Here is a 24014-nt window from a genome sequence, read left to right on the forward strand (position 1 = left end):
AACAGCTGTCCTCCACAGCTTTATTTTTGCGTCTCTCAAGTGTGCTACATTTATCCAAACGCCGCAGCTTTGCCACAGCTGCTTTAAGCAGTCCTTATGCATTGAGCCAATTGAGCATGTCCTGAAACCTAGTACATAATTGGGTAAACAAACTAATTAAAACAACGCATTGTAAAGCTTCAGGCTATAACTTTTATCAAGGAAGGTAGGAAGGTGTATTAGGATCGCACCCCAATTGTGTTTAGCGACATCTGGCGTTGTTAAATGGTAAATTTCCAGGTGATGCGTGCGCCATATGCACCGAGTGCACTGGCTGACTACTAGACAAGGCTGCTGTTTGGTTCTTGCTGTAGCGGCGGTTTAGTTTGACTCTCGCGTGCTTTCGTAATCAGTGTATTAGGCGATTGTTGGCAGTTTTTTTAGAGTTATGGCTAAAGTAGACCCAGTTGAAGATCTCAAGGGCACTTTGCAAGAAATGTGCGTTCAATTGCGAGGTTAGTATGCGGCGATCACTTCCAATATTGCGTTTGATTGTTGAAACGCTATGCTAGCGTCTACTAGTTTTGCTTGTTTTCCCGTTGAAGTCCGAGTAAATCTGAACTAAACTTCCTTTTTTCTGCTTCTACGAAAACCTTGCAGAGGATCATGTGCCGTACGAGTTCGTGGAAGGCTTCAGCCTGGAAGATTTCCAGCCGAAACTTGGTACGTGTGGTGCCTCTGTACAAACGCTATATTTCGTGGTCGTTGAAAGCGTTCGTAATCACACATCATTCTTTGTTCGTCGTGAATAATTGAAGAGAAGTGCAGGCATATTTTGGATGTCGTGATGTCAGATCTAGTTTGCTTTTCAGCGCTGCTTAATTGACGTTTTTCAGCTAGCACGTTGCATAGTGAGAGATCACCACTTCTGGGACGCCTCTGTGTCCTGGCATAAGAACAACTTCGTGTTTTGACAACGCTGCCCGTGTACATTCCGCATTTAGTTACGCGAAAACAACTTAACTGTCCCACTGAACGAGCTCAGGTGCCCTAGCTGTACAACACAAAGTGCGCGAACGCGTGGACTAGGTGGAACGGATCTCCAATATATTTAGGCCCAACATTGGAGCGTCCATTTTGCGTTACGGTCCAAAATACTGCCCTCAGCGTGTTTGATGCGATTAGCGAACCAATTTGCCCATCGCGTCTTACTGAGTCGTTGCCATATGGGTATCTGCCAAATGCACGTGCATTCCTGCTGACCAAACAAAATAGTTGTACCATGCAAATTAGGTCGTCGTCAAATATATGCCATCTAAGCCTGCATGTTTTGCGATGCACTTCTTCGCAGTTGTACATTAAAACAAGCTCTGGTGGAGCTTTGTTCATGCGGCTCCTACAGCCTTTGAATTTCCTTGGCATGCACGGTGATTCCTCTTCCAGCCTCAGATTGCTTTGGCGAGCAGCAACACATTTGGCCTAGACACACTTTCTCTGGCTTGGATCAAGGGTGGGCTCTGCATTGTTGCAGTTTGAGTCACAATGCGGTAATGACCAGCTGAAAGTACCATTAGTAGCCATCTCACAAAAAGTGTGGGCTGATCCCAAAGACGGTGCAGTCTAACTAGCACCTCAAAATGCACTTACTGGTGTAAATATGCACGCCTTGTGTGATATTTTGGAAGTGGGGGGGGGGGGGGGGGGGCTGCACAAATTGCTTTTGTTTTATTGCCTCACCTGCTAGTGAGCTTTAGCAAGAAAGTATTGCTGCTTTCTTCTGTGCAGTTAACGCAGTTGACAGAATTAGCCTCAATGCCAGGAGGATTTGCTTTGCCTTTTCTGAGCCACCGATCCCAACTCAGACAGAAGTGGCTGGCCTGATTGCCCGTATGAAGAAGGCCTGCACTGATGTTCTTGCAGTCTTTGCCGAGCTGCCACGATCTCAAGGTAAATCTGTAGGTTCTGAATCATGTGCCATCTTTCATCACATAAAAGTGCTGCACATCTGTAGGAAGTCACTGAACTTTTCTTTCTTTTTTTATACAAGTGTGTCTTTGGGGTAAATGGACTGTCTACTGTCTGGAAAATCTCCAGATTGTGGTACCAACAAACAAGGTTCATTTCTGATGGTTTTATTTCTCAGCAGTTTCACAGGGGACACAGGGGTGTACTTACATATGTGTTGTTGTTTTTAAAGTTACAAGTGTTTTTGGCAAAAAGTTCAGATTTTTTCAAGTGTTCCTCTCACTGCCTGATAGCCATGTTAAAAAAAACAAATATTTATTTTCATATTAAAGGGACCCTGAAACGGTTTTTTGAAGTTTTGTCAGCGTTTAGGCTATAGCATCGTCAAATCATTTGCTCTACAAATTAAGCAGTGCACCGTGTACCAAGGTCGCTATGGACAATTATATCTATACCCTCCTCCTCACCACTGCCTTGCCTCCTCAACTCATGAGACACGCCAGCATCGCTGGTGATCGCAGCGCTCTCATGAGCGCACTCGACGGTTTGAGCTTCGCCCAGTCATGGCCTCCGATATTGAGCGCCGACACGTTGCGCGCACTTTCGCAAACCATGGCCCAGTGCGCCCAGCAGCACACCGTCTGGCAACAGAGACGAAGCTCGCGGAGTGGTTGATATCTACTCCGACAGGTGTCGCCACACTACCAGCACATCTTATTTTATTCTCCTGTACGGCGGCAACCTGCAAAAGCATGCGGACAAAAAAAAATTCGAGAACGATCACTGATAAGCGTAAATTCGGCCAATGTAGTTGTGTCTTAGCGGTGAAGTTACAGTCGCAGACACGTGGATCGTGGCGTTGATCGGATAACGAAAGCGCGACACTCATTGCAGCGACAAGCTGAAGCGATTCGCTCGCCAGATGCCTCACAAACATTTCACGATGTTGCAGCTTTACAAGTCACCAATTGCTAGATATGTGGTACACAACAGAGCTAGAGCAATTCATTGTGTCCAAGAAAAGAAACCTTGAGATAAACACTGTCGCTCAGCTCACGTCAATGCGGAGCATGTTGTAATACAGGCAGACTACGCTCGGTGCCCACAAAAGGTTCAGTGACGTGGACTGGACATACCCAATCAGATCAGTTGCTGGGTGCTACGTGTATTGGAACAATTCTACGCGTAAAAGGCGTGATAAGTTGAAAGCTCGTACGGCTGAGCCGCTGCGATCTGTAGCGATTCACATGTTTAAAGCCTTGTAATAAATTAAACAGTTGACGCAGAGAGCTTAAATCGGTCTTGAAATGATTCTTAGGACTTGCTCTCCCGGCTCAATGCGTTTATACAAAATCGTCAAAACTGTTTCAGGGTCCCTTTAATTAAAAACTACAGAACTCACAGAGCAAGAATGAAATGCTTCAGTGGATCACTTTCCTTGGTACTGTTTGAAGCAGGGATCAACATGAAGTCGTGCAGTGCAGCTTTGGCAAAGGTACCACGTCTACTTCTCTACTGCATTTATATTGTGGTGCTGGTGCTTATTTTTAACAAAACAGACTCTTGGTCATGTTTCAAATAAATAACATTTTTTGCTAAGAAACTTCTTTGGAAGCTTTAAACACCTTCTGAAGCAGCAGATAACACAAAATAATTAAGCAAGGATTGTTGATATCAGCTCAAAGTGCAGGAAACAGCATAGCTGCCTTTTTGTGGCAACAAGGGGCACCACAGCATTTTTGTTTTTTATTCTACCAAGTTTCTGAGAAGTGGTTACACATTCCTGTGATGGGAATGAAATCTTCCAGCTTCCTTGTTATGCATATACAGCTGGCGTGGAGTACATTTTTCATAGCCTGTAATAGGTTTAAAGTGAAGATTACATACTCAACCTCTGCAAGGCCACCTTGAACAATTAAGGTGTGTGTGGTAGTACAACACCCACCACAGTGGTCTAGTGGTTATGGTGCTCGACTGCTGACCCGCAGGTCGCCGGATCGAATCCCGGCCGCGGCGGCCGCATTTTCGATGGAGGCAAAAATGCTTGAGGCTCATGTGCTTAGATTTAGGTGCACATTAAAGAACCCCAGGTGGTCGAAATTTTCGGAGCCCTCCACTACGCCGTCTCTCATAATCATATCGTGGTTTTGGGACGTTAAACCCCAGCAATTATTATTAGTGTGGTAGTAGAACAGTGGACCCAAAGTTCTTGCACCATAGATGTAGCCAACACTGCTAAGAATGTGGAGTGATGGCATAGAAATCGTAAATGGTGGCAGTCAAGGTTTCAGCTTAACTGCACTCAATGGACTCTCGCCTTGACGTGTCTAACACTATAAAGACTCATACGTCCTATACACTATTTATAGATTTGTGCTGCAACAGTCAAAGTCATTTACTCTCTCCTTCGCAATGTCATCACAAACTACATTGCGAGTAGGCCCAAGAGTTCTTGGCTGATTTCATTCATCATTGCTGAAACATTCTCAGTAGTAGTATTATTGCTGATGTTTAGCTAATTAATGAAAATTATTTATATCTGCAATGTAAGAAAGATGAAAACGATAGTTCATGTTTGCTTTTTTGGTTTCAGTCGACGGTCGTCTGCTTAATGTATAGTTTTCTTCTACACTCATCTTCTACACTCATATTAGGTGACACCAGGCATACCACACGTGCGCTTTTTCAAACACTGTGTGCCTCAGCCGGTTGCTTGTCTCACACTGAGCTTACAGCAACAGTACTTACTGATGCATATTGTCATCAGCAAAACTGCCAGTATGCTTGCCAGTGCTTGCTAGGTCGCATCTTCATGCCTCGCAAGCCTTGGCTGATCACGCTTGATATTTAGGTGCAGTTAAACCTGGATATAATGAAATTGACAATTCCCCCCAAAATTTGTTATAAACAGGCTTTCATTATATCCAGTTTCTGCACAAAATTCGGAAAAGAAATGCACAAATTAAACACAAGGGGAATTGAAGGCAGAGCTCACCCAAAACATTTATTTAGCGGCAAAAAACTGCTTTATTTGCTTTATTCCTTGTTTGGTAGGGATGGCAATACTGAACGTTCGTTGGACATCAGTACAAGGCTGTTCCGTCATCGTCTAGCCGTGGCCTCCGAGATTGGCTCCGGCAATGCGATGGCGCATTGCCGTAGCCAATCTCGGAGGCCACGGTATCGCGAACCTGCAGCGCGGCACAAGACGGCAAAGCGTGTGATAACAGTGACGAGTCAACCTCTGAAGATCCGTCATCGTCACCATGGTCGCGGACAGTTTCCACCAGCACCTAATCTGACATCTCCTCAGTAGTGATGACACAGTTGTCGGCATTAAAAAAAAAATCGCAAAAGCTGCACGTTGTCAGGGGCTGCTCCATGCGCGCGCAGTGAAACCACACACGCGCGCACGGCGTCGAAAACAAAGAGCGAACTCCATATGCGGCTGCAAACTCAAAGCGTAATGACATGTAGCAAGGATTTTTTTTTTAGTGGTGTCACCTGGTATCACGTTAACGAAGTGCAGTTCAGAGACTACTGCAAACAACCGAAGAGTGGCGCTGCCAATGGAACAGCCGATTTTCTTTCTTCCTTTTCTCTTTTTTTTTTTTTTTTTTTTTTTTTTTTTTTTTTTTTTTTAGAAAGCCGGCGGAGTTAGCGTGGTGGCACCCGCAAGCGGCTGTATGAGGTTTGAAGGGGGGGGGGGGGCACTCCTGTGCACGCGCCCGCGGCGGCAAGAAAGCCGGCTCGAGGAGCACAGGCCTGCCTGCCCACCTCGCGCACACCTGCACGCGCAAATGAGCACTCGTTCTTGCCTTGCAGTCGCCGGGGCTTCAAGCGCGCCATGCGCGACACCGCTGCTTTGCGCTCTTGTCGGCAGGGTAACCGCAGAACATGCATGCGGCTCCTGCTCATGCCAAAATGACAAAATTTGGTTGAAAAATCACTGGGTTGTCGGTGGCGAAAATTAGTTATATCAAGGGTGTCTCACATTGCCACTTCGTTACATAGAGGTCGCAAATACATCTGCTTCTATGGAGTAACAGCGGGGAATAGAAAAACTTCGTAATATCGAGGAATTCGTTGTATGGAGGTTCATTATAGGCAGGTTTAACTGTAATTAAAAACGCTTCGAAATGTGCGATCTGGACTTAGTTACAATGCATAGATCAAGCCGGTGCAGAACTAAGTTGCTCCACACAAGCATGCTCTCAAGCATGACAGTTTCACGTCACCTCTGCTGCGTCACATACGTACCAGTATCACGGCGGCCATGGGGGGCCAACATGTTCAAAGAAAAAAAAAGAGAAAAATGCTCAAGGCCATGTAGCAACTTAACCATTCAGTGGTTCCTTGACCCCTTGTCAATCACCCTTGTGCAGTGTCCAGCATGCTTGTGGCAATTAAAGGAGAGAGAAAGGGCTTACAGTACTATGTGTAACACCATTGAAACTTGACCAATTCAAGAAATGGACATTCAGATTTCTTTAGAGCCACCTCCTTTGTGGATAGTAGTACTTCATATACAGTTTCAGTGTCTTTTTAACCTATGCTACCATGATGCCACCGATTTATCATATTATTAAACTCCCATAGAAAGGCATGCCAAGATAGCCTAAGCGGACATACTACTACAATGCAGCATAGTAATGAAATACATGCCAAGTTACCTCCCATAAATGTGCTCGCTTTATTTTCTGCCACGTAGTCTTCTTTTAAATGATGCATATTGTTGGGCGAGTTGGTCGTACATCATTAAGCAAGGGGCTGCACAATACAAACATGGATGACAAGCGCTCAAGGATGGGTGCAGTTCTCCCTGCATCTGTCTGTGTTCCTCTCATCTTTGCTTGTATTACGCAGCCCGTTGATTAATGCCTTAAAGGGACACTAAGGGCAAGATACAACTCGGCGTGAACTTTTGGAATACCATTCCAGAAACCTTGTTGTGATTGTTTTGTGCCAAAGAAATGCTTCGTTTGAAAGAAAATCACGTTTTAGTGGTCCACATACTGCTAGCTCAAATTAAACCACCAACCTCTCAAGGACTCATGACGTAAACACTCCCCTGGCGCTCCGTGCCGGCAAAATGTGACATGGTCAACCCATGTATACCTCGAAATCTGTGTGCGCAGCCTTCACCTGTGTGATACACGTTGGAGCAATGTTCATCCCCTCCGAAGAGTCGTGCAGAAGGCACCTAACGACTCATTTGGCTTTGAGGTGCAGAGAGGGACGGTTTACCTTGAAACCATTTCTTTATTCTTCCTTTTCCCTTACGTGGGCATGCAGCATCCTGACAAGACCGACGAAACAGCGCTGCGGGGAAGCAGTACTTCGAAGGGCAGGTTACACGACTTGCTTGCGTTACGGTTGGTTTCATAATGCTGTGCACGAAAGTGCAGTGAGTACACGAGTATATTTTGTTGTTGTTCATCCCACTGTCATAGAAGTGCGGCACTTAGACACTTAAAGCGTAGGAGTTCCCTCTGTGGCGGCCATTGGAAAGTCGTTCATTTCGTTGCTGCAGCAGACATTACATGGACGCGGCATGTTCTCTAAATTGCAGTTAGAGCGAGTTTCGTGAGCCAGCAAAGTCCGTGCAGCAACATGCGATTATAAAACTACCCTTGAGATGCGACTACGCAAGCGAAAACTGCTACTGAGACGCGACCGTGTGAGCGGAGCGCAGCCCGGCGAAAACGGAACTTTTGAACCACTCGTGCCGTTTGCCATGGTAATGCCAAGTTCTTTTTTCCATGAGTCAAAGAGAAACGCACAAGCAGCATTTTATTACATCTTCTAATGCACGGAATGTTATTTTTTATTATAAGTAGTTTGAGTACTAGTGATTAATTTTACTCTGGACTCTTGATGTCATCGGGCTCATTCCAAAATGTCCTACTGGTGGCGCATTTCGTGTCCTGCATTTACTTTGACTCAATTAGTATAGCACTGCTGTTGATAATATTGACATTTTAGACATTCTCAAACATTGGCCTTTCACTCTGACAAATTATTTGCCTTTAGTGTCTCTTTAATTCTTTGAGTGTAATATTGAAAGGTACAAAGTAAAAATAGCCGGACTCTTTTCCCTTACACTGTTTCAGGAAAGGCCTTGTAAACCTCGGCCTGTCATTTGTTATCTCTGCCTGGCAGAGTTGATGTGGGTTTATATGCCTACCATTTTGTAGTGATCACATTAATGTACATTGTGAATGTGTCGAAACGTATAGCAATGAAATTACTTTTTTTTTGCAATTAAAACGCATTGATACAACTTACTGATTGCCTTATCGGTGATTTTTGGTTTTTGTGCTCGCTAAAATTTGTACTAGTGTACGATTAGTACAACTGCTGCTAAAGTCGGAGGTTTGGTTATGTACAAGCTACGTTTTCATTCCTCCCAGGTTGCACGCTGAGAAGAGGTGTTGCAGGCCACCTGAATGAACTCTATGATGCTGTTGAAGATTTTGTTTCAGCCATCAACTCTGAGAGGTGAAGGCAGCCTTTTGTTCTCGGCTGATATATGTTGTGTGCATGTAAAGGTTTTGTTGGCTAGAGAGAAGAGTTCTCAGAGGTTTTGCTGCTTTGTTAGTAACACTCATGAGCCTTTTACGTAATTTCTTTATTCCCTCGTGCGTGCATGTAGCCTGCACATATCTTTCCACAGTGGTTGCATTTCCTTACTAGTATGCAGCATCAGGAGATGAAGAACCCAAAGAGGGGGATAGTTGCAGGAAGTGGGACACAAAAGAAAACTCTAGCGAATTGTGGTGGGAAATAAACTTTTTGAATAGTTTAAAATCGTACACTACCAGTGAAAGTTCGCTCACAAGCAATTTATATTTGCCATTTCCTACTGATAAAGGCACTGCCGTGCCTGACCATTTTTAAAAGTTCAGCAGCTCTTGTGCTCTTGTGCTTGCATATGCAAAAGGCCCTGCGCAAAAGGTACTGCTTGGAATATCACTGACCATGGTCCAGTGCAGAGCACACAATGCAGCCACTAGAGAAGCTCTGGAAGAAAAATGGAAAGAGAAGAAAAAAAAAGAGAGAGATCAAATGTTTATTGGTCTCATGTGTCTGGGCCTTGATGAAGCTTCAACTTCAGATTAAAGGAGGTGGGCTCATCATGGCTCCAGCACATGGGAGAACAAATAGAAAGTGCTTGCGGATGCTATCCGAGGCAAATGGCAGAGTTTTTTTGTTGACAGTGGCTCTCCCCTTCGAGTGGCATGGTAGCAGTTTCTAACACCTACAATAATGAACTGCTTTGAAAAGTTCTTTCAGTAAAATTTCCCCCAGATAGTGCCTTTACCACTTCCAGTGTTTAACAGAAATTTGGACTAGGGCCTGGTGAAGGGCCTTTTAATGTCTGGTAAATGGTTTTGGGCACCCTGTATTACACAGACCTAGGGACATTTTTCTCTCTGAAGTTTTTCTTTTTACTTAATGTCTAACCTTACAAGTTCAAGAAATACCATGCACAATTTTCCTTTCTTTTCTTCATTGCACCAAATCTCTACATATCAAATTTTGATTTGAAAAAATAATATAATAGTATATTAGAGCTGTGCGAATAGCAAAATTTTGGGTGCGAAGCGAATTCGAATATTGAAGTGTGAGTGCGAATCGAATAGAATATTTTTCGAATATTTCTCGTATATTGCTAGAATATTTTTCGAATACTTCGAAGCGAAATTGCAGAAAAAAGTCATAGAGGACTTTAAGTATATTCTTATGAGATAGCAACATGAAAGTGTTTCTTTTCGCTAGGTTGATGAAGCGCTGGCGGGGTGGTGTTTCATAGCTGTCTTATCAAGAATGAGGCAATCTAGAGGCTGAATTGTATTTATGTACATGATTTGGTGCAACCAAAGCGTTGCCGACAACATTTTACACGTGATAGGCAAAGATGCCATTTCCTCAGCCTCTGCTCCTCTTTCAACTTCTGTGGAAGCCCAACTGATGTGGCGGAGAAGGGTGTGCTCCCTTCAAGTCGGGAGTTCGAAATCTGCCTCGTAGACATCGATATATAAGAACATCTGAAATTTTGGATGCTAAAAAGCTTCGGCTTCCGATTTTTTGGACTTCCTGCCCAAATTTTAGGTCCAAGACAGCATTAATTGAGCCCCCACCTCTGCCATATCTTTCATCTCCATGTTGGAACCAGCGTTTTCTTGAGTTAATACATTTGCGACCGTAGCGGAGCTTGAAAGGCAGCTTTGCCGCAATACTGGCGTGTGATGAGGTGAAGCATATTGAAAATCTAGGGACCACTTCCAACCGGACGTTGACTGTGTCTTGGCCAAGTTCGACCGTAACGGAATCTGAAAGACAGCTTTGCCGCAATACCGGGGTGTGATGAGGTGAAGCATATTGAAAATCTAGGGGCCACTTTTAATCGGACGTTGACTGTATTTGTTTTTGGGAAGTTCGAATAGTTTGAATAGTAAATTTTCAGTGCGAATCGAATCTAATAGCAAACATTATTCGAAAAATATTCGAAATTTCGAATATTCTCACATTCCTATGGTATATGTTTTGTACCCACCCTCCATATAAAAGGCTTTTTTTGCAAATGGTGCTTCTCTACAGTTCATAGGCATGTTCTGAATATTTTATTATGAGCTAATGATATAAAGGAATGTGAAACAGGGTCTAAATCAGTGCACAAGCATGAAAGCAAAGCAGGTACAGCTTTGTTTAGCATGATTGTTATTTGGCTAGGAAAAAATGGGCGTGGGAGCATTTCTAACACTATTTCATTTTGAACTTGTAAAGGTGAGATTATCAAAGTATAATTATACATGCTTCACTCTAAAATGCTTCATGACAAAGAAATATACATTAAATTCCGGTGCTTAATTGGTGAGAACCAACAGACAATAATGCCAAAGAAAGTATAGGGGATGTTATTCGTTGTAATTAGGATAAAGTGTGAAGAAAGTAAAGTGGATGAAAAGATCTTGCCGCTGGCAGGGACCGAACCTGCTACCTTCTAATAACACGTCCGATGCTCTACCACTGAGCTACGGCGGCGGTCATTCTCCCATCCACTTTATGAGGTATATATGTGCATTTAAACCTAGGAGTGTTAGTCAGCGCCAGTCGCAGCCATGGCGGCGAGTGTGGAACGCTCTTTTTCTGCCTTTTGGCGTCACGTAGCACGTGATCTTTTTACGAGCTGGCAGCTGACCAATTTCGGTTCGGTCCCTGCCGGCGGCAAGTTACCTTTTCGTCCACTTTACTTTCTTCACACTTTATCCTAATTACAACGAATAACATCTCCTGTACTTTCTTTGGCATTATTGTCTGTTGGTTCTCATTAATATTGTGCCTAACTAAGAAACGAGCCCCTAAAAGTCATATTTCCTTTATTCATAGCGAGGGTCTCGTTCTGGCAGGCTTGATGCCTTCAGGTAGTATGCGAGGGATTATTGGTCAGCTCCCAGCTCGTGAAAAGATCACGTGCTACGTGACGCCAGCAAGCAGAAAAAGAGTGTTCCACACTCACCACCATGGCTGCGACTGGCACTGACGAACAATCCTAGGTTTAAATGCACATATGTAGTACCCCATAAAGTGGACGGGAGGATGACCGCCGCCATAGCTCAGTGGTAGAGCATCGGACGCGTTATTCGAAGGTCGCAGGTTCGGTCCCTGCCGGCGGCAAGTTATCTTTTCGTCCACTTTACTTTCTTCACACTTTATCCTAATTACAACGAATAACATCTCCTATACTTTCTTTGGCATTATTGTCTGTTGGTTCTCATTAATATTGTGTCTAACTAAGAAACGAGCCCTTAAAAGTCATATGCGCTATATTGGGTATGTTCAAGTCTTGGACACACACTGGAAGCAAAAGCTAAAGGAAGCTCATGCTTTAAAGGGCCCCTGACAGCCGATTTCTTGTTTGTGACATTTATGTTGTAATAAGTAGGTCTATGTCTTGTAACCACGGAATGACACCGTAAATGCTCCAACGTGATGCCTAATTAATCCTGGCAGCGTTAATTATGGTCATTTTTAGTGTAGGTTCAAAACGCGCGCCGAAAGAGGATAAGAAACTAGCGCCGCGCCGCGGCGGTCGCGCCTCGGGGCACGCGTGATGACGTGCGCTCAGTATTGGGTGACGTCAGCCACGCGCTTGTTGAACTGCCAGTTGGAGAACACACACACGGAGAGCTCACGCTGCCTGCCGACACGTACCGAAGAAGGAGAAGGTGGGAGAGCAAACATGCTTCGCAATATACCACAGTGCATGCACCGCGCATATTTTTGTCTGTGACGTCGACAACACTTGCTTTACCTCTGCAACGTCACAAGGGGCCTACGTCTACGTCATACTAGTGGTTATGTTGATAGGAGTTCAAAATTCAGATGAGCACTCAGGCTTACTTTAAAACCAAATTAAAATATCTTAAAGGCAACGCTCGTCACTCATAATCGGTCAGAAGTGCCCCCGCATGCAGGACTATCAAACAACACAAGCATCTCGAGTTTCCAAATTCGGTGTCAGGGGTCCTTTAAGTACTTCTCACTGCACTGCACTATTACTGGCAAGAATAGATGCATTTTTATTGGAGAGAGCTAGTTTTATACTAATAGCATAGGGTGCAAGTATTGAGTCATAGAGGAACCTTGGCATTGAATGTTTGGCTGTTATGGCTCTACTGTTAACTCACTCTTTATCCCTTCACTCCCCTTTTCCCACTTTTTTCTCTTTAGTGAGTGTTGCCTTCAAGCAGCTGGTAAATTGTGGGAAAAATGTGATGCCATAGAAAGGATCCCAAAAGGCAAGAGTGCACTTCCTATTGTTGCTACTAGGACTCGCTATGGCCAACTTTATGCAACAGTTTTTGGCAGTGCCTTGCATAGTGCCACATGAGTTTACGTCATGGAAATTAAGCATAGCACCTGCATGCCCTATGGGAGTGTCAAATCAAGGGGAAGATCATTGATCAAAAAGCTGTGCCGTCTACTGAAAGTTCAGCATTGTCCAAGAATGTGCATGAACTTTCATTCATGAAATCCATCCTTGACAGTTCTGGACTGCCTGCATATGCTACACTCATTGGCTAAAACTGCCTCCTTGGGCAGGAACGGATATTTAAAGAAGTCAAGTGGCAGGGATGATAGGGGAAAGGGCTGAGCATGTGTCTCCTCTTCCAGTCAGCCTGGCCATGTCGGGTGCGCTAGCTGTCTGCGTAGCTGAGTGCATAAGCGGCAAGTGTGAAGGCCTACGGAGCCGAGATGTATGGTCGCTTCGTGTGTGCTTCTCACATGCAGTGATTCCACTCCTGTGCCAACTGCGCCAAAGTGCGCCAAATTCAATTTACTGCGCCATCCTGATAAAATCGACGAAAATTGCGCCAAACTGCGCCAGAGTCTCGGGTTTGGGGTTGTCTATCACCGGCATCCGCGCCAGAGGCGCGTCAAAACTTGTGCAGCTTGATCATGGGGCCGCCAAAGTCACAACCATGGACTGAGAATTAGTCCGCTGAATAAACAGCGCTCGCGCGTGCGTCCCAATCCATGACGCCATGATCGGTGCCGACGCAGCTTCCATTGTTCAAGTCGGCTCGACGGCAAAATGCATCCTCCGCAGAAGCTTGCGAGGCCTAGGCCAATTGGTAGCATGAAAGTGAGGCAGCGATTCATCGGCGGACGTCGTCTGTTCCAGAAACACTGCTAATAGCTCGTTTCAGGAGTTGCGCGGCACGTGATTGAAGCAATGTTAAGTAATAACTACACGCGTGTCACTAGAATGTCTGTCACTTCTGTTTCTGGACATCGCAGAATGAAACCAGAGAAAACTTGAGCAATGTCGAATTTTCCGTGCTTCACGTCCATGGAAGGGCACGTTAAGAGTGGGAACGCGTTGTCACTTTCATCAAATATGCTTTATTCATGAATCTTCATCCAGAGGAGCTTTTTCGTAATTTTCTTTCACCAGCACATTCTGGTTGGTAATCGCTGTTGCGGTAATGAAAGGCCCTGCCCTTCTGAGCTCGTGAGTGTTAGGACCCCAATTAGAATATTTTGTTTGTTCTTTTTCTCAAATGTCATCTCATTAATAAAACAATGCCTCCTGGTCGGAGCAGCTGCAAATCTGTTCTAATTTGCGCAGCTGTCAGTAGCGGGCCCGTCGCTGACGGCCCTGGCATCGGAAGGCCCACTGTGAAGCGGTTACGCTGTTATACGTCTGCCCCTCGCTTTCCAGGGTCAGTAGCTGATGGTTAAAAAAGATTATAGTTTCCTTAAAGGCGAAGCAGTGAATGCGATAGCAACAAATTGTATTGTTATATACAATTTTGTAAGGCTAGCAGGTAACTCTTTTGGATCCGATCTCGCGTAACTCAACAGAACGCAGATTTCAGAGAATACGGCCGCTTCGGAGGCAGAAGTGGTTGTCGTGCTTTCAGTTCTCTATACGTGAAGTAGGCGTTGTGAGCACAAGTTTACGACCAGTCTCCTGATGCCTGTCGAGATAGCGCGCGCGCCAGCGACCGCGCCCTTCAAGCGACGTAGCAACCCCTCGCACCTCAACTTCCGTCACTTCATGCTCGTTACGAAAGACGGGCGGGGCGTTTCCTCTCTGCTTGATGAGCAATCGACGGCAGGCCTCGCCAGTTTGGTATGCAAGGCCAGGTTTTTAACGGCCGGGCTTTAAAGCTCAATACGCATTATTTTTTGCGCTTCTCTCTAAAGGGCACTAGGGAATGTCCTAGCCGTATACAGCTTCGCTGTAAAAGGAAAACGAAGTTTGTTATATCATGTAGTCCTCCATAGAATGCGCTTTCGGACACTTTCGTGGATGCTCGGCTTACAGCAGTTCTCCATCTTCCAGGCAACACAGCGCACGCGCAAGCGATAGTCTGGAAGCATTGCGAGGATGCTCTTGCTACAGCACAGACAGGGCCTCAGAAAGAGGGAAGGGAGTGGCGAAAGACGTTGACTTTCTGAGCCCAGCTAAGTGATGTCATGTTGCGCCCAGCAATGCAATCGATTGAGGAGAAAAAATAAGCATGCCTTTGCCTTTGAGTCGTTTTAGGGGAATGCGCTGGCGATAGTATGAAACTTTAGCATTGAGGCACTGTTGTATGTCGCGACGTTTCTCTACTTCTGCTGATAATTACGTAATGTATTTAGAGTGTTATTTCATAAGTACAGCTTTCAGTATCCAGTATTTTGTTTATTTGCTAGTTCTGAAAAAAAAATCGCTGAATAGGTCATTCGAGAGCACTTCAGTGCTTGAGGCCATTATTTTTGCATTATCGAGTGAAATATGGAGTGCTCCTGAGATGATTTTTTCCTTGAGATTTGCAATGAATCGGAATATTTCTAGCTTTTCATAAGAGCCCTATAATAATTATTCAGGTATTTGAATATAAATGCAACATGCTTCTCCAGTGTACTCCAGGATGTGAAATTAGCTGCTCCAGCTTGCTCCAAGATGCAAAATTAGTTGCTCCAAAGTGTTCCAATATAGAACTCTTTGCTGCTCCAAAGTGCTCCAAAATGAAAATTTTGCTGCTCCAAAAATTGCTCCAAATCAGAAATCCTCGGTAGTATCACTGCACATGCCTAATGTTGGAGACCACATTATCCCATAGTTTGTCTGCACTTTTCATAATACAAGCATTGTGACAGCGAGTGTTCACGGTCATCGCATGACATTTGTTCATGTTTACCTGTGTGCACATGACACAATGCTCATTTAATTTAACTAGCAAGTGAATGCTTACTGCAGTATATACAGCCAGTAAAACCACTAACTCTACTTTGTGTACTGTAGTTGCTAATACATTGCTATTGCTAGCAATGCTTCACCTGTCGGGCAAAGCTGTGATTTTGTGTAAATGGCATGTTATTTACAAAGTTCTTCAGAGACATTGCAGATCCTCATTCAGTGCACCCCCCCCACGTTCTTTCTTTTTCTTTTTCAGACAACAAGGAAGCTGTTTGTTCTGTTCTCTCCAGCCACTACGAGTTCATCCAAGATGCTGTTAATGAGATACATGAGGTACGGTGACATTTTTGCTCTGCCTTGCTTTCCATATATGATATTCTCTTAGAGGCCACTATGGACTGTTCTGTTGCGTTGTAAAGGTATGTGACTAGCAGTTAATGTGTGGCCTGCCCATAATTAATGTGCATGCGCACATTTCATTTGCTGGAAGAGGTTTCCAGAGAGTTCTTGTTCAGCATCTGCCTGCTTGTACCAGGTCTGGGCAGCATCAAAGACATACATGTATCAGATATCACTTCAATATATTTTTTGTGTATCTCATCATAATACTTTTTGGCAAAATGTGTATCAATATGTGCATCTTAATATACAACGTTAACCTATATACACCTACAGAAAGAGCCCCATAGTCTCAGAGAAATTTATGATTATATACATTATGAAAACGACACGGTTATGCGACTAGTTCATCTTATAATAATAAAACTCTGTTAAAAGTATCAGATACTGCACAGCACTAGAATGAATAATCTGAAATTTTTTCTAATTTACTTTTTTTGACAGTCATTAGGTAGAACATTGGAATTGCAAAATAGAAATCAATTCAGTACTAATGGCATACCTTTCTTGCTTGAAAATTTGTACTAGAGCCAGTTTCTAGAAATGTGTTATAAAATGCATTCCTGTTACAGTCGACAGTTTTCTCTTCACAACGCATCTCACGAAATATCGTGATGCTTTGTTTTACTTTAGCCATGAAGCAAGAATTCTTGAGGAGGCGAAACAGCGCTCACTCAGCCATCCCAATAAAGTCATGGAATCGGGCACAGCACTGATGCGCCCTCTGTCGTGAGAGTCCACTAGCGGACAAAAAAAAAAAAAAAAAAAAACGCTCGTCGCGCTCTCCGATGAAGCTTGTCAGTTCAAGGCCATTTGGTACCAATTTACCGCGTGCGCTTTACGCATGAATGGGTGTGTATCTTGGGCCTCCTCGCCGGCTCCAAGTTCGGTAAATTATTCATATTGTTAAGTGCGGAACTGAAACGACGGGGACAGGACGGGTGGAACACAGCCACCTGCTATGGCATTTTGACAAGAGCTGCCACCTGTTATCAAGATAGTTGCCCTGCCCAGAGGCTATTTATAGTATGTTCACTTTGCCTTCGAAGCTGCTTCCCACTTGTTGCTTCAACTTGAAAGGATGCCAAATTTTCTCATATACCCCCTCGGGGTTCCACCAGTCTTTCCTAACGATGTCTTAAACGTCTTTCTTTTTTTTTTTTTACATTGACTTGGTTCAATCTCTGGCATTGGCTGCATGGTGTCACGCTGAACAAACATTGCTGAAGGGGATAGTGGATGATTGCACATTCAACCTGCTCTTGTACAGAAATTTTGCTTCCGTGGATTCCATGATCAAGGAGTGCCAGCATTTAGAGCTGACCATGAGCGGCTGTATTGAACAACCGTTTGCCCAGCTTCTTAAAGTGACACTAAAGGCAAATGTTAAGTCGACGTTGATTGCTGAAATAATGTTGCAGAAACCTCGTAGTGCTTGTTCCATGCCAAGGAAATGCTTACTTTGAAAGAAAATGGTGTTTTAGTGGTCCGCACAGCGTTAGCACACTTCAAATCGCCCACCTGGAAAGGGCCTCCTGACGTATTGTTTGCCTTGCCCAATGTTGCCCGCCTTTACTGCCCGGCAGGTGACGCTGCGGTTTCTGCTCTGAAAGGCACATTACAAGCCTTGCCCAAGTTGCAGTTGATCTGGTAATCTACTGCACGAAAGTGCAGCGAGCACTCACGCAGATTTCTTGGTTGTTTAGCGCACTGTCGCAGAGGCACGGCACTCAGCCACTTTGACATAGGGGTTTAATTGCGGCACCCAGAGCCGTATATTCCTTCGGAGAGTTCGGCGGAGGGGCGGAGCCAACAACCATCCAAATTTAGCGGCGGCGCTGTCCGCCATTTTGTGCCGAGGCACTGTAAGCTCACGTTGGCGTGCGCCCGCAACGCTCCGTCTCTGGCGAACCCTTTCTTCAGCAAGTTAAGGGGCTGATATACTCCAGCGTAACGTCGATGCGCGCGCACGCTCGGCACAGTGACGCTACGCTAACAAACGTGCAGCACTCTATAGGCCAATGCGCGATGCGACCGACGCGCCCAGCGTCCATCAACGCGCCCCGGCTGCAGCCGGCGCGAGATGCGACACGCTGCATTCCACGCCGGCGACGTTATCCAGACTGAACTGCGTCTGTCTCTCTACATGAAGAAGGGACGCCGAGTGCGCTCAATTGCGCGTGCGTCAAGGCGACGTAGTGCGTCGCGCAAGTGGGAGTATAGAGTGCTCTGTTTTCGCGTCAACGTAACGTGACGAACCTAGCGTCACCAACTCCCGCCGCCGCGGGCTGACGTGAACGCACGTCGGAGTATAACAGAGCCTTTAGAGCAGCCTACTGCGCTGCAAGCCCCCATTGCGACGTCCGTGCAGGTCCACGATGTTCCACGCAGCCGACACGTGCACGAACAGCAGCTAAGACACACCAGGTCGGTCACAGAGGAAGCATAAATGCCGACAGCGACGTCACGGGTACAGCATCACGAGAAACCTCGGCACGAAATGGCGTCGGTGGCGCGGAAGCGCACTGTTGCCAGACTGTAGTGCAGCAGTTGCCAGACTGGCGGCGAGATCAAAAGAGCAGCTCTCCCAAAGGGAATATACGGCTCTGGCGGCACCCATTGGAAAGTCATGTTGGTTTCTTTGCTGCAGCTACTGTTGCTCAAGCAGTGCACACCATTCAGGCACCCAGCAACATAACAGGGATGCGGCATTTTGTCGAACTTTTCATTGGAGCGATTTTCATGAGCGTGCAAAGCACACGCAATAGTACGTGGTAACGAAACTACCACTGAGACACGAGCGGAGAGCAGCCCGGCGAAAAAAGAGCTTTTAAACCACCCACACCATTCACCTTGGTAACACCAAGTTCTTTTTCTCATGAATGAAACAGAAATGATCAAACAGCATTTTGTTACATCTTGTAATGTACGGAATATTTGTTATAGTAGTCTGAGTACTAGTGATTAATCGTACTCGGACTCTTTGATGTCATCGGGCTCATACCAAAATGTCCCACTGGTGGCCATAGGTGGGCAAACTCACTCATGAGTCGACTCACTCAGACTCATTCAGACACATATCGAGCCTCGAGTCTGAGTCTGAGTGAGTAATATTTTTGTGAGTTTGAGTCCGAGTGAGTTCAGATGCGGCAAATTTTAGCGATTCTGAGTCAGTCTTAGTGGGCTCTAAATTTTTTTGTGGACCTATAGCGATAACTACTCAACTTCAGCATTACTATTAGCCTTATGACGGCTTATGTTGATACCCACTTCTACTCACAGATACTTCAACGCACTAGCGTTATCTGCCAGCTGAATATTTATTGATCAGAGGCGTGCCTTGACCCATCCCCACCCCCTCCCGCAAAATTTTTCAAAGAAAGTTCTTGATAGAAATATCTCGTGTGAGTTATATCTTTCAGTAAAAATGTCCTTACTGGATTGCAATCGCTGATAAATTGTATGTGAAGGTAAGAGATCAAAATACGTATCGCAGAGCATCGATTATGCGAGATATTGGCATTTAATTGGCGTCCTGATTGAAAAAGCTAATGATACGCTAACGGACTCGTGAGTCGATTCAGTCAGACTCACTCAGACTCAGATCCAGCCGTGAGTCTGAGTGAGTCCGAGTGAGTAATATTTAGGTCACTCTGAGTCCAGGTTAGTCTGGTTGAGAAAAAATTTAGTGAGTCTGAGTCCGAGTGAGTCCGGTAGAGGAAAATTTTGGTGACTCTGAGTCCGAGTGAGCCCTAAGGCAATATACCGGGTGTCCCAGCTATTTTTAGCCAAGGGTTAAAAAATACAATATTAGAGGCAGGCGAGTGAAATCACTTGCAAATTACTGACAGTCACCTTGTGCACTACAGACAATTTTTTGTTTGGTAATTAACAAATTTGTTAATTAGGATTATTTAAATAAATTGCTAAATATTGACATTAGGCAAGAAATACGGCTTGCAAAGTTCGAGGGCGTCTTCAGAAACCCCAATTCCATTATTTGCGATAAAGAAAGTCTCACGTATACCATTTTTTCCAAGCTGCAAAGAAAGCCCGCGAAATACAAAAAGAACCACGTGACTAGCGCATTCACGCGCCGCGAGAATGCTGCCCTCAGCCATAGTTCGAGCGAACGAAATCAGCTGCGGCCGCAACTCGCTGGCTCCATTGCAGTGGTAGGCCGATAAGTTGACGTTGGTTTTTTTGGCCTGCGTCAGCCAGTTGGCGCGCATGACGGTGCAAGTTGCAGCAAGCGCGGGCCAAGAAACCACCATCAACTTATCGGCCTACCGCTGCAACGGAGCCGGCGAGTCGTGGCCGCAGCTGATTTCGTTCGCACAAACCACGGCTGAGGGCAGCATTCTCGCGGCGGGCGAATGTGCTAGTCACGTGGTTCTTTTTGTATTTCGCGGGCTTTCTTTGCAGCTTGGAAAAAATGGTATACGTGAGACTTTCTTTATCGCAAATAATGGAATTGGGGTTTCTGAAGACGCCCTCGAACTTTGCAAGCCGTATTTCTTGCCTAATGTCAATATTTAGCAATTTATTTAAATAATCCTAATTAACAAATTTGTTAATTACCAAACAAAAAATTGCCTGTAGTGCACAAGGTGACTGTCAGTAATTTGCAACTGATTTCACTCACCTGCCTCTAATATTGTATTTTTAAACCCTTGGCTAAAGATAGCTGAGACACCCGGTATATTCCACGAGTGAGTCTGAGTGACCTCCACATTTTTTGACGACCTATGCTGGTGGCGCATATCGTGTCCTATATTTACCTTAATTTCTTAATTAGTAGAGCGCTACTGTTGACAATACTAGTGACGTGTTAAGCATTCTCAAGCATTCACATTTCGCTCTGACATAAATTATTTGCCTTTAGTGTCCCCTTAACATTGCTGAAACATCTTTGTGCTAAAAGTGCCTCCCGTATCGCCTTTTGCCAACTTCTGCTCAGTTGATGAGGATTGTTCGCAATAAAATCATGGCAGTGACTCCTGCTAGCCTCTTTAGGAATTCCAGTGCCAGCAGCTCAAACACGCCAGTGGTTTCGCTACTGCAAGTCATTGTGCACATCAAACTCACAATTTTCAGGGCTCATGCTGCTTGCACTGCCACCTGTGCCATCTTCACTTCTTTTTCATCGACATTGTTTTCTCATTATTAAGGGTTTGTTCTGCACTCTTGGAAAATATCTGAGGGGAGGACAGAGGACAACTGCCCTCTCTGCTTTAAAGTTGTATGGTAGGGTAAACAGGTTGTCCTGTTTATACCCTACCATACAACTTTATATCTGAGCTTTATATCTCAGGAACTGTACTATATTTTGTTGTGCAGTGATTCCACTCCTGCACCAACTGCGCCAAAGTGCGCCAAATTGTATTTACTGCGCCATCCTGATAATATCGACGAAATTTGCGCCAAACTGCGCCAAAGTCTCGGGTTTGGGGGCGTCTATCACCGGCAATCGCGCCGCCGGCGCGTCAGAACATGTGCAGCTCGATCTTGGGGCTGCCAATAAAGTCGCAATCATGGACCAAGAATTATTCCGCTGAATAAATAGCGCTCGCGCGTGCGTTCCGAGTAAGCCACGATGCCATGCACGGTGCCGACGCAGCTTCTGTTCTGCAAGTCGGCTCGACAGCAAAACGCGCTCTCCGCAGAGGCTCGTGACGTCTAGGCCTATCGGCAGCGAGAAAGTGCGACGGCGATTCATCGGCGGACGTCGTCTGTTCCAGAAACGCTGCTGATAGCTCGTTTCAAGCGTCGCACGGCACGTAAGGAAAGCAATGTTCAGTAATAACTACATGCGTGCCGCTAAAATGTCTGTCACTTCTGTTTCTGGACATCGCGGAATGAAATTTGGGATCGCTAGCAGTAGATATGGAACAATATCGGATTTTCCTTGCTTCGCGTTTATGGAAGAGCACGCGAACGGTGGGAACGCGTTGACACTTTTCCTCAGATATACTTTATCCATGGATCTTCATCCAGAACAGCTTTTTCGTAATTCCTTCCGCCAGCACGTCCGAGTTTGTAATCACTCTGCGCTAAATACCCCCTGAAAGGCCCTGCCCTTTCGAGCTCACGTGCTAGGGTTCCAATTCGAATTTTTTGCTTGCTTTTTTAAAAATGTCACCTCATTAATAAAAGCATATATCCTGGTCGGAGCAGCCGCAAATGCGCAGCTGTCAGTAGCGGGCCCGTCGCTGACGGCCCACAGTGAAGCGGCTACGCCATGTTACACGTCCGCCCCTCGCTTTCGGGAGTCAACAGCTAACGGTTAAAAAGACAGTTTCGCTTAAGAGCGAAGCAATGAATGCGATACCAAAAAATTGTATTATGAAACGAAGTAAGACTAGCAGCTAACTCTTTTGGATCCGATCTCGCGTAACTCAACAAAACGCTGGTTTAAGGGAATATGGCCCCTCCAGGAACCGAAGCGTTTTCTTGCTCTGAGTTCTCTAAACGCGAAGTAAGCGTTGAGAGCGCAGCAAGTTTACGAGCCGTCTCCTGATGCCTCGAGATAGCGCGCGCGCAAGCGACTGCGCCCTTCGAACGATGAGCCCCCCCCCCCCCCGTTCCGCTCCCCTGGCGTCCCTTCATGCTCCTTACGAAAGACGGGCGGGGCGTTTCCTCTCTGTTTGATGAGCAATCGACGGCAGGCCCGCACGCGGGAAGATGTTATCTCATGCACTGTCCGTGCGGCGGAGACAGACGGCCGGCTAGTTTAATCTCCGCTTCAGCCGCGTTCGTCGCCAGCGCTCGCGAGCTTTTACCCGCGGCTAGAATGCGCGTGGTGATTATTAATTTGGACTTTATACGGAAAATTACGGCAACGGCGACGGCAAAAATCCGCCGACAGTGTCCATATAATTGCTATCGCAAGGGTCAATGTACGGGGCAGATTTTGCGCCCCCCCCCCCCCTCTTAGGTGATTAGGGGGGGCGGCCGCCCCCCCCCTGCCCCCCCTGTGCGCACGCCTATGCTCCTGAGATGATTTTTTCCATGAGATTTGCAATGAATCGAAATATTTCTAGCCTTCATAAGAGCCCCATAATAATACTCAGGTGCTTGAGTGTTAATGCAATATGCTTCTGTATTGCACTCCAGGATGTAAAATTCACTGCTCCAAAGTGCTCCCAGATGCAAAATTATCTGCTCCAAAGTGCTCCAAGATGAAAATTTTGCTGCTCCAAAGTGCTCCAAAACGGAAATTTTGCTGCTCCAAAAATTGCTCCAGATCAGAAGACCTCGGTAGCATCACTGGTTGTGAAATTTTGCGTGCTCACTAAGAGAGCTTGTGGCCTTCAGTCTGTGCAATTTTTGACCATGTAGCTTTTCTTACTTGCTTCTGGTTGAGTACCAAATTTCAGACTAGTGCACAAAATTAAATCAGTGATTCCGCTCCTGCGCAAACTGTGCCAAAGTGCACCAAATTGGATTTACTGCACCATCCTGATAATATCAGTGGAAATTGCGCAAAACTGCGTCAGAGGGTCCGGTTTGGGGGCGTCTACTGCCGGCGCGTCAAAACATGTACATGCAGCTTGATCATGGGGCCGCCAAAGTTACAACCATGGACCAAGAATTATTCCGCTGAATAAACAGCGCTCATGCGTGCTAACCGAGTAAGCCACGATGCCATGTACGGTGCCGACGCAGCTCTGTTGTGAAAGTCGGCTCAATGGCAAAACTCATTCGCTGCAGAGGCTCGTTACGTCTAGGCCTTTCGGTAGTGAGAAAGCGTGGCGGCGATTCATGGGCGGACGACGTCTGTTCCAGAGACGCTGCTGGTAGCTCGCCTCAAGTGTCGCATATGGCACGTAATTAAAGTAGGGGTGTGCGAATATTCGCGTTTCAAATTCGAATCGAATAGTACCTAATCGAATAATTCGATTCGACTTTCGAATACTAGTAATCGAAGTTTCGAGTAATTCGACAGGACGAATATCTACAACGCGAC

At 45.6% G+C, this 24014-nt stretch overlaps 1 protein-coding gene across 1 annotated transcript in view; it reads left to right on the forward strand.

Moving 5' to 3' along the window:
- Positions 1-318: 318 nt before the first annotated feature.
- LOC119404746 (cyclin-D1-binding protein 1 homolog) overlaps positions 319-24014 on the forward strand; it is a 70345-nt gene continuing 46649 nt past the window's right edge. The window contains exons 1-6 of the mRNA XM_037671415.2: positions 319-494; positions 640-702; positions 1765-1926; positions 8358-8445; positions 12682-12749; positions 15903-15979. Coding sequence (XP_037527343.1) covers positions 428-494; positions 640-702; positions 1765-1926; positions 8358-8445; positions 12682-12749; positions 15903-15979 — 525 coding nt within the window. The 5' untranslated portion in view covers positions 319-427. The remainder of the gene's footprint in view (positions 495-639; positions 703-1764; positions 1927-8357; positions 8446-12681; positions 12750-15902; positions 15980-24014) is intronic.

The sequence above is a fragment of the Rhipicephalus sanguineus genome, chromosome 1 (genome assembly GCF_013339695.2).
Source record: "Rhipicephalus sanguineus isolate Rsan-2018 chromosome 1, BIME_Rsan_1.4, whole genome shotgun sequence".
In the NCBI taxonomy this organism is placed as follows: domain Eukaryota; kingdom Metazoa; phylum Arthropoda; class Arachnida; order Ixodida; family Ixodidae; genus Rhipicephalus; species Rhipicephalus sanguineus.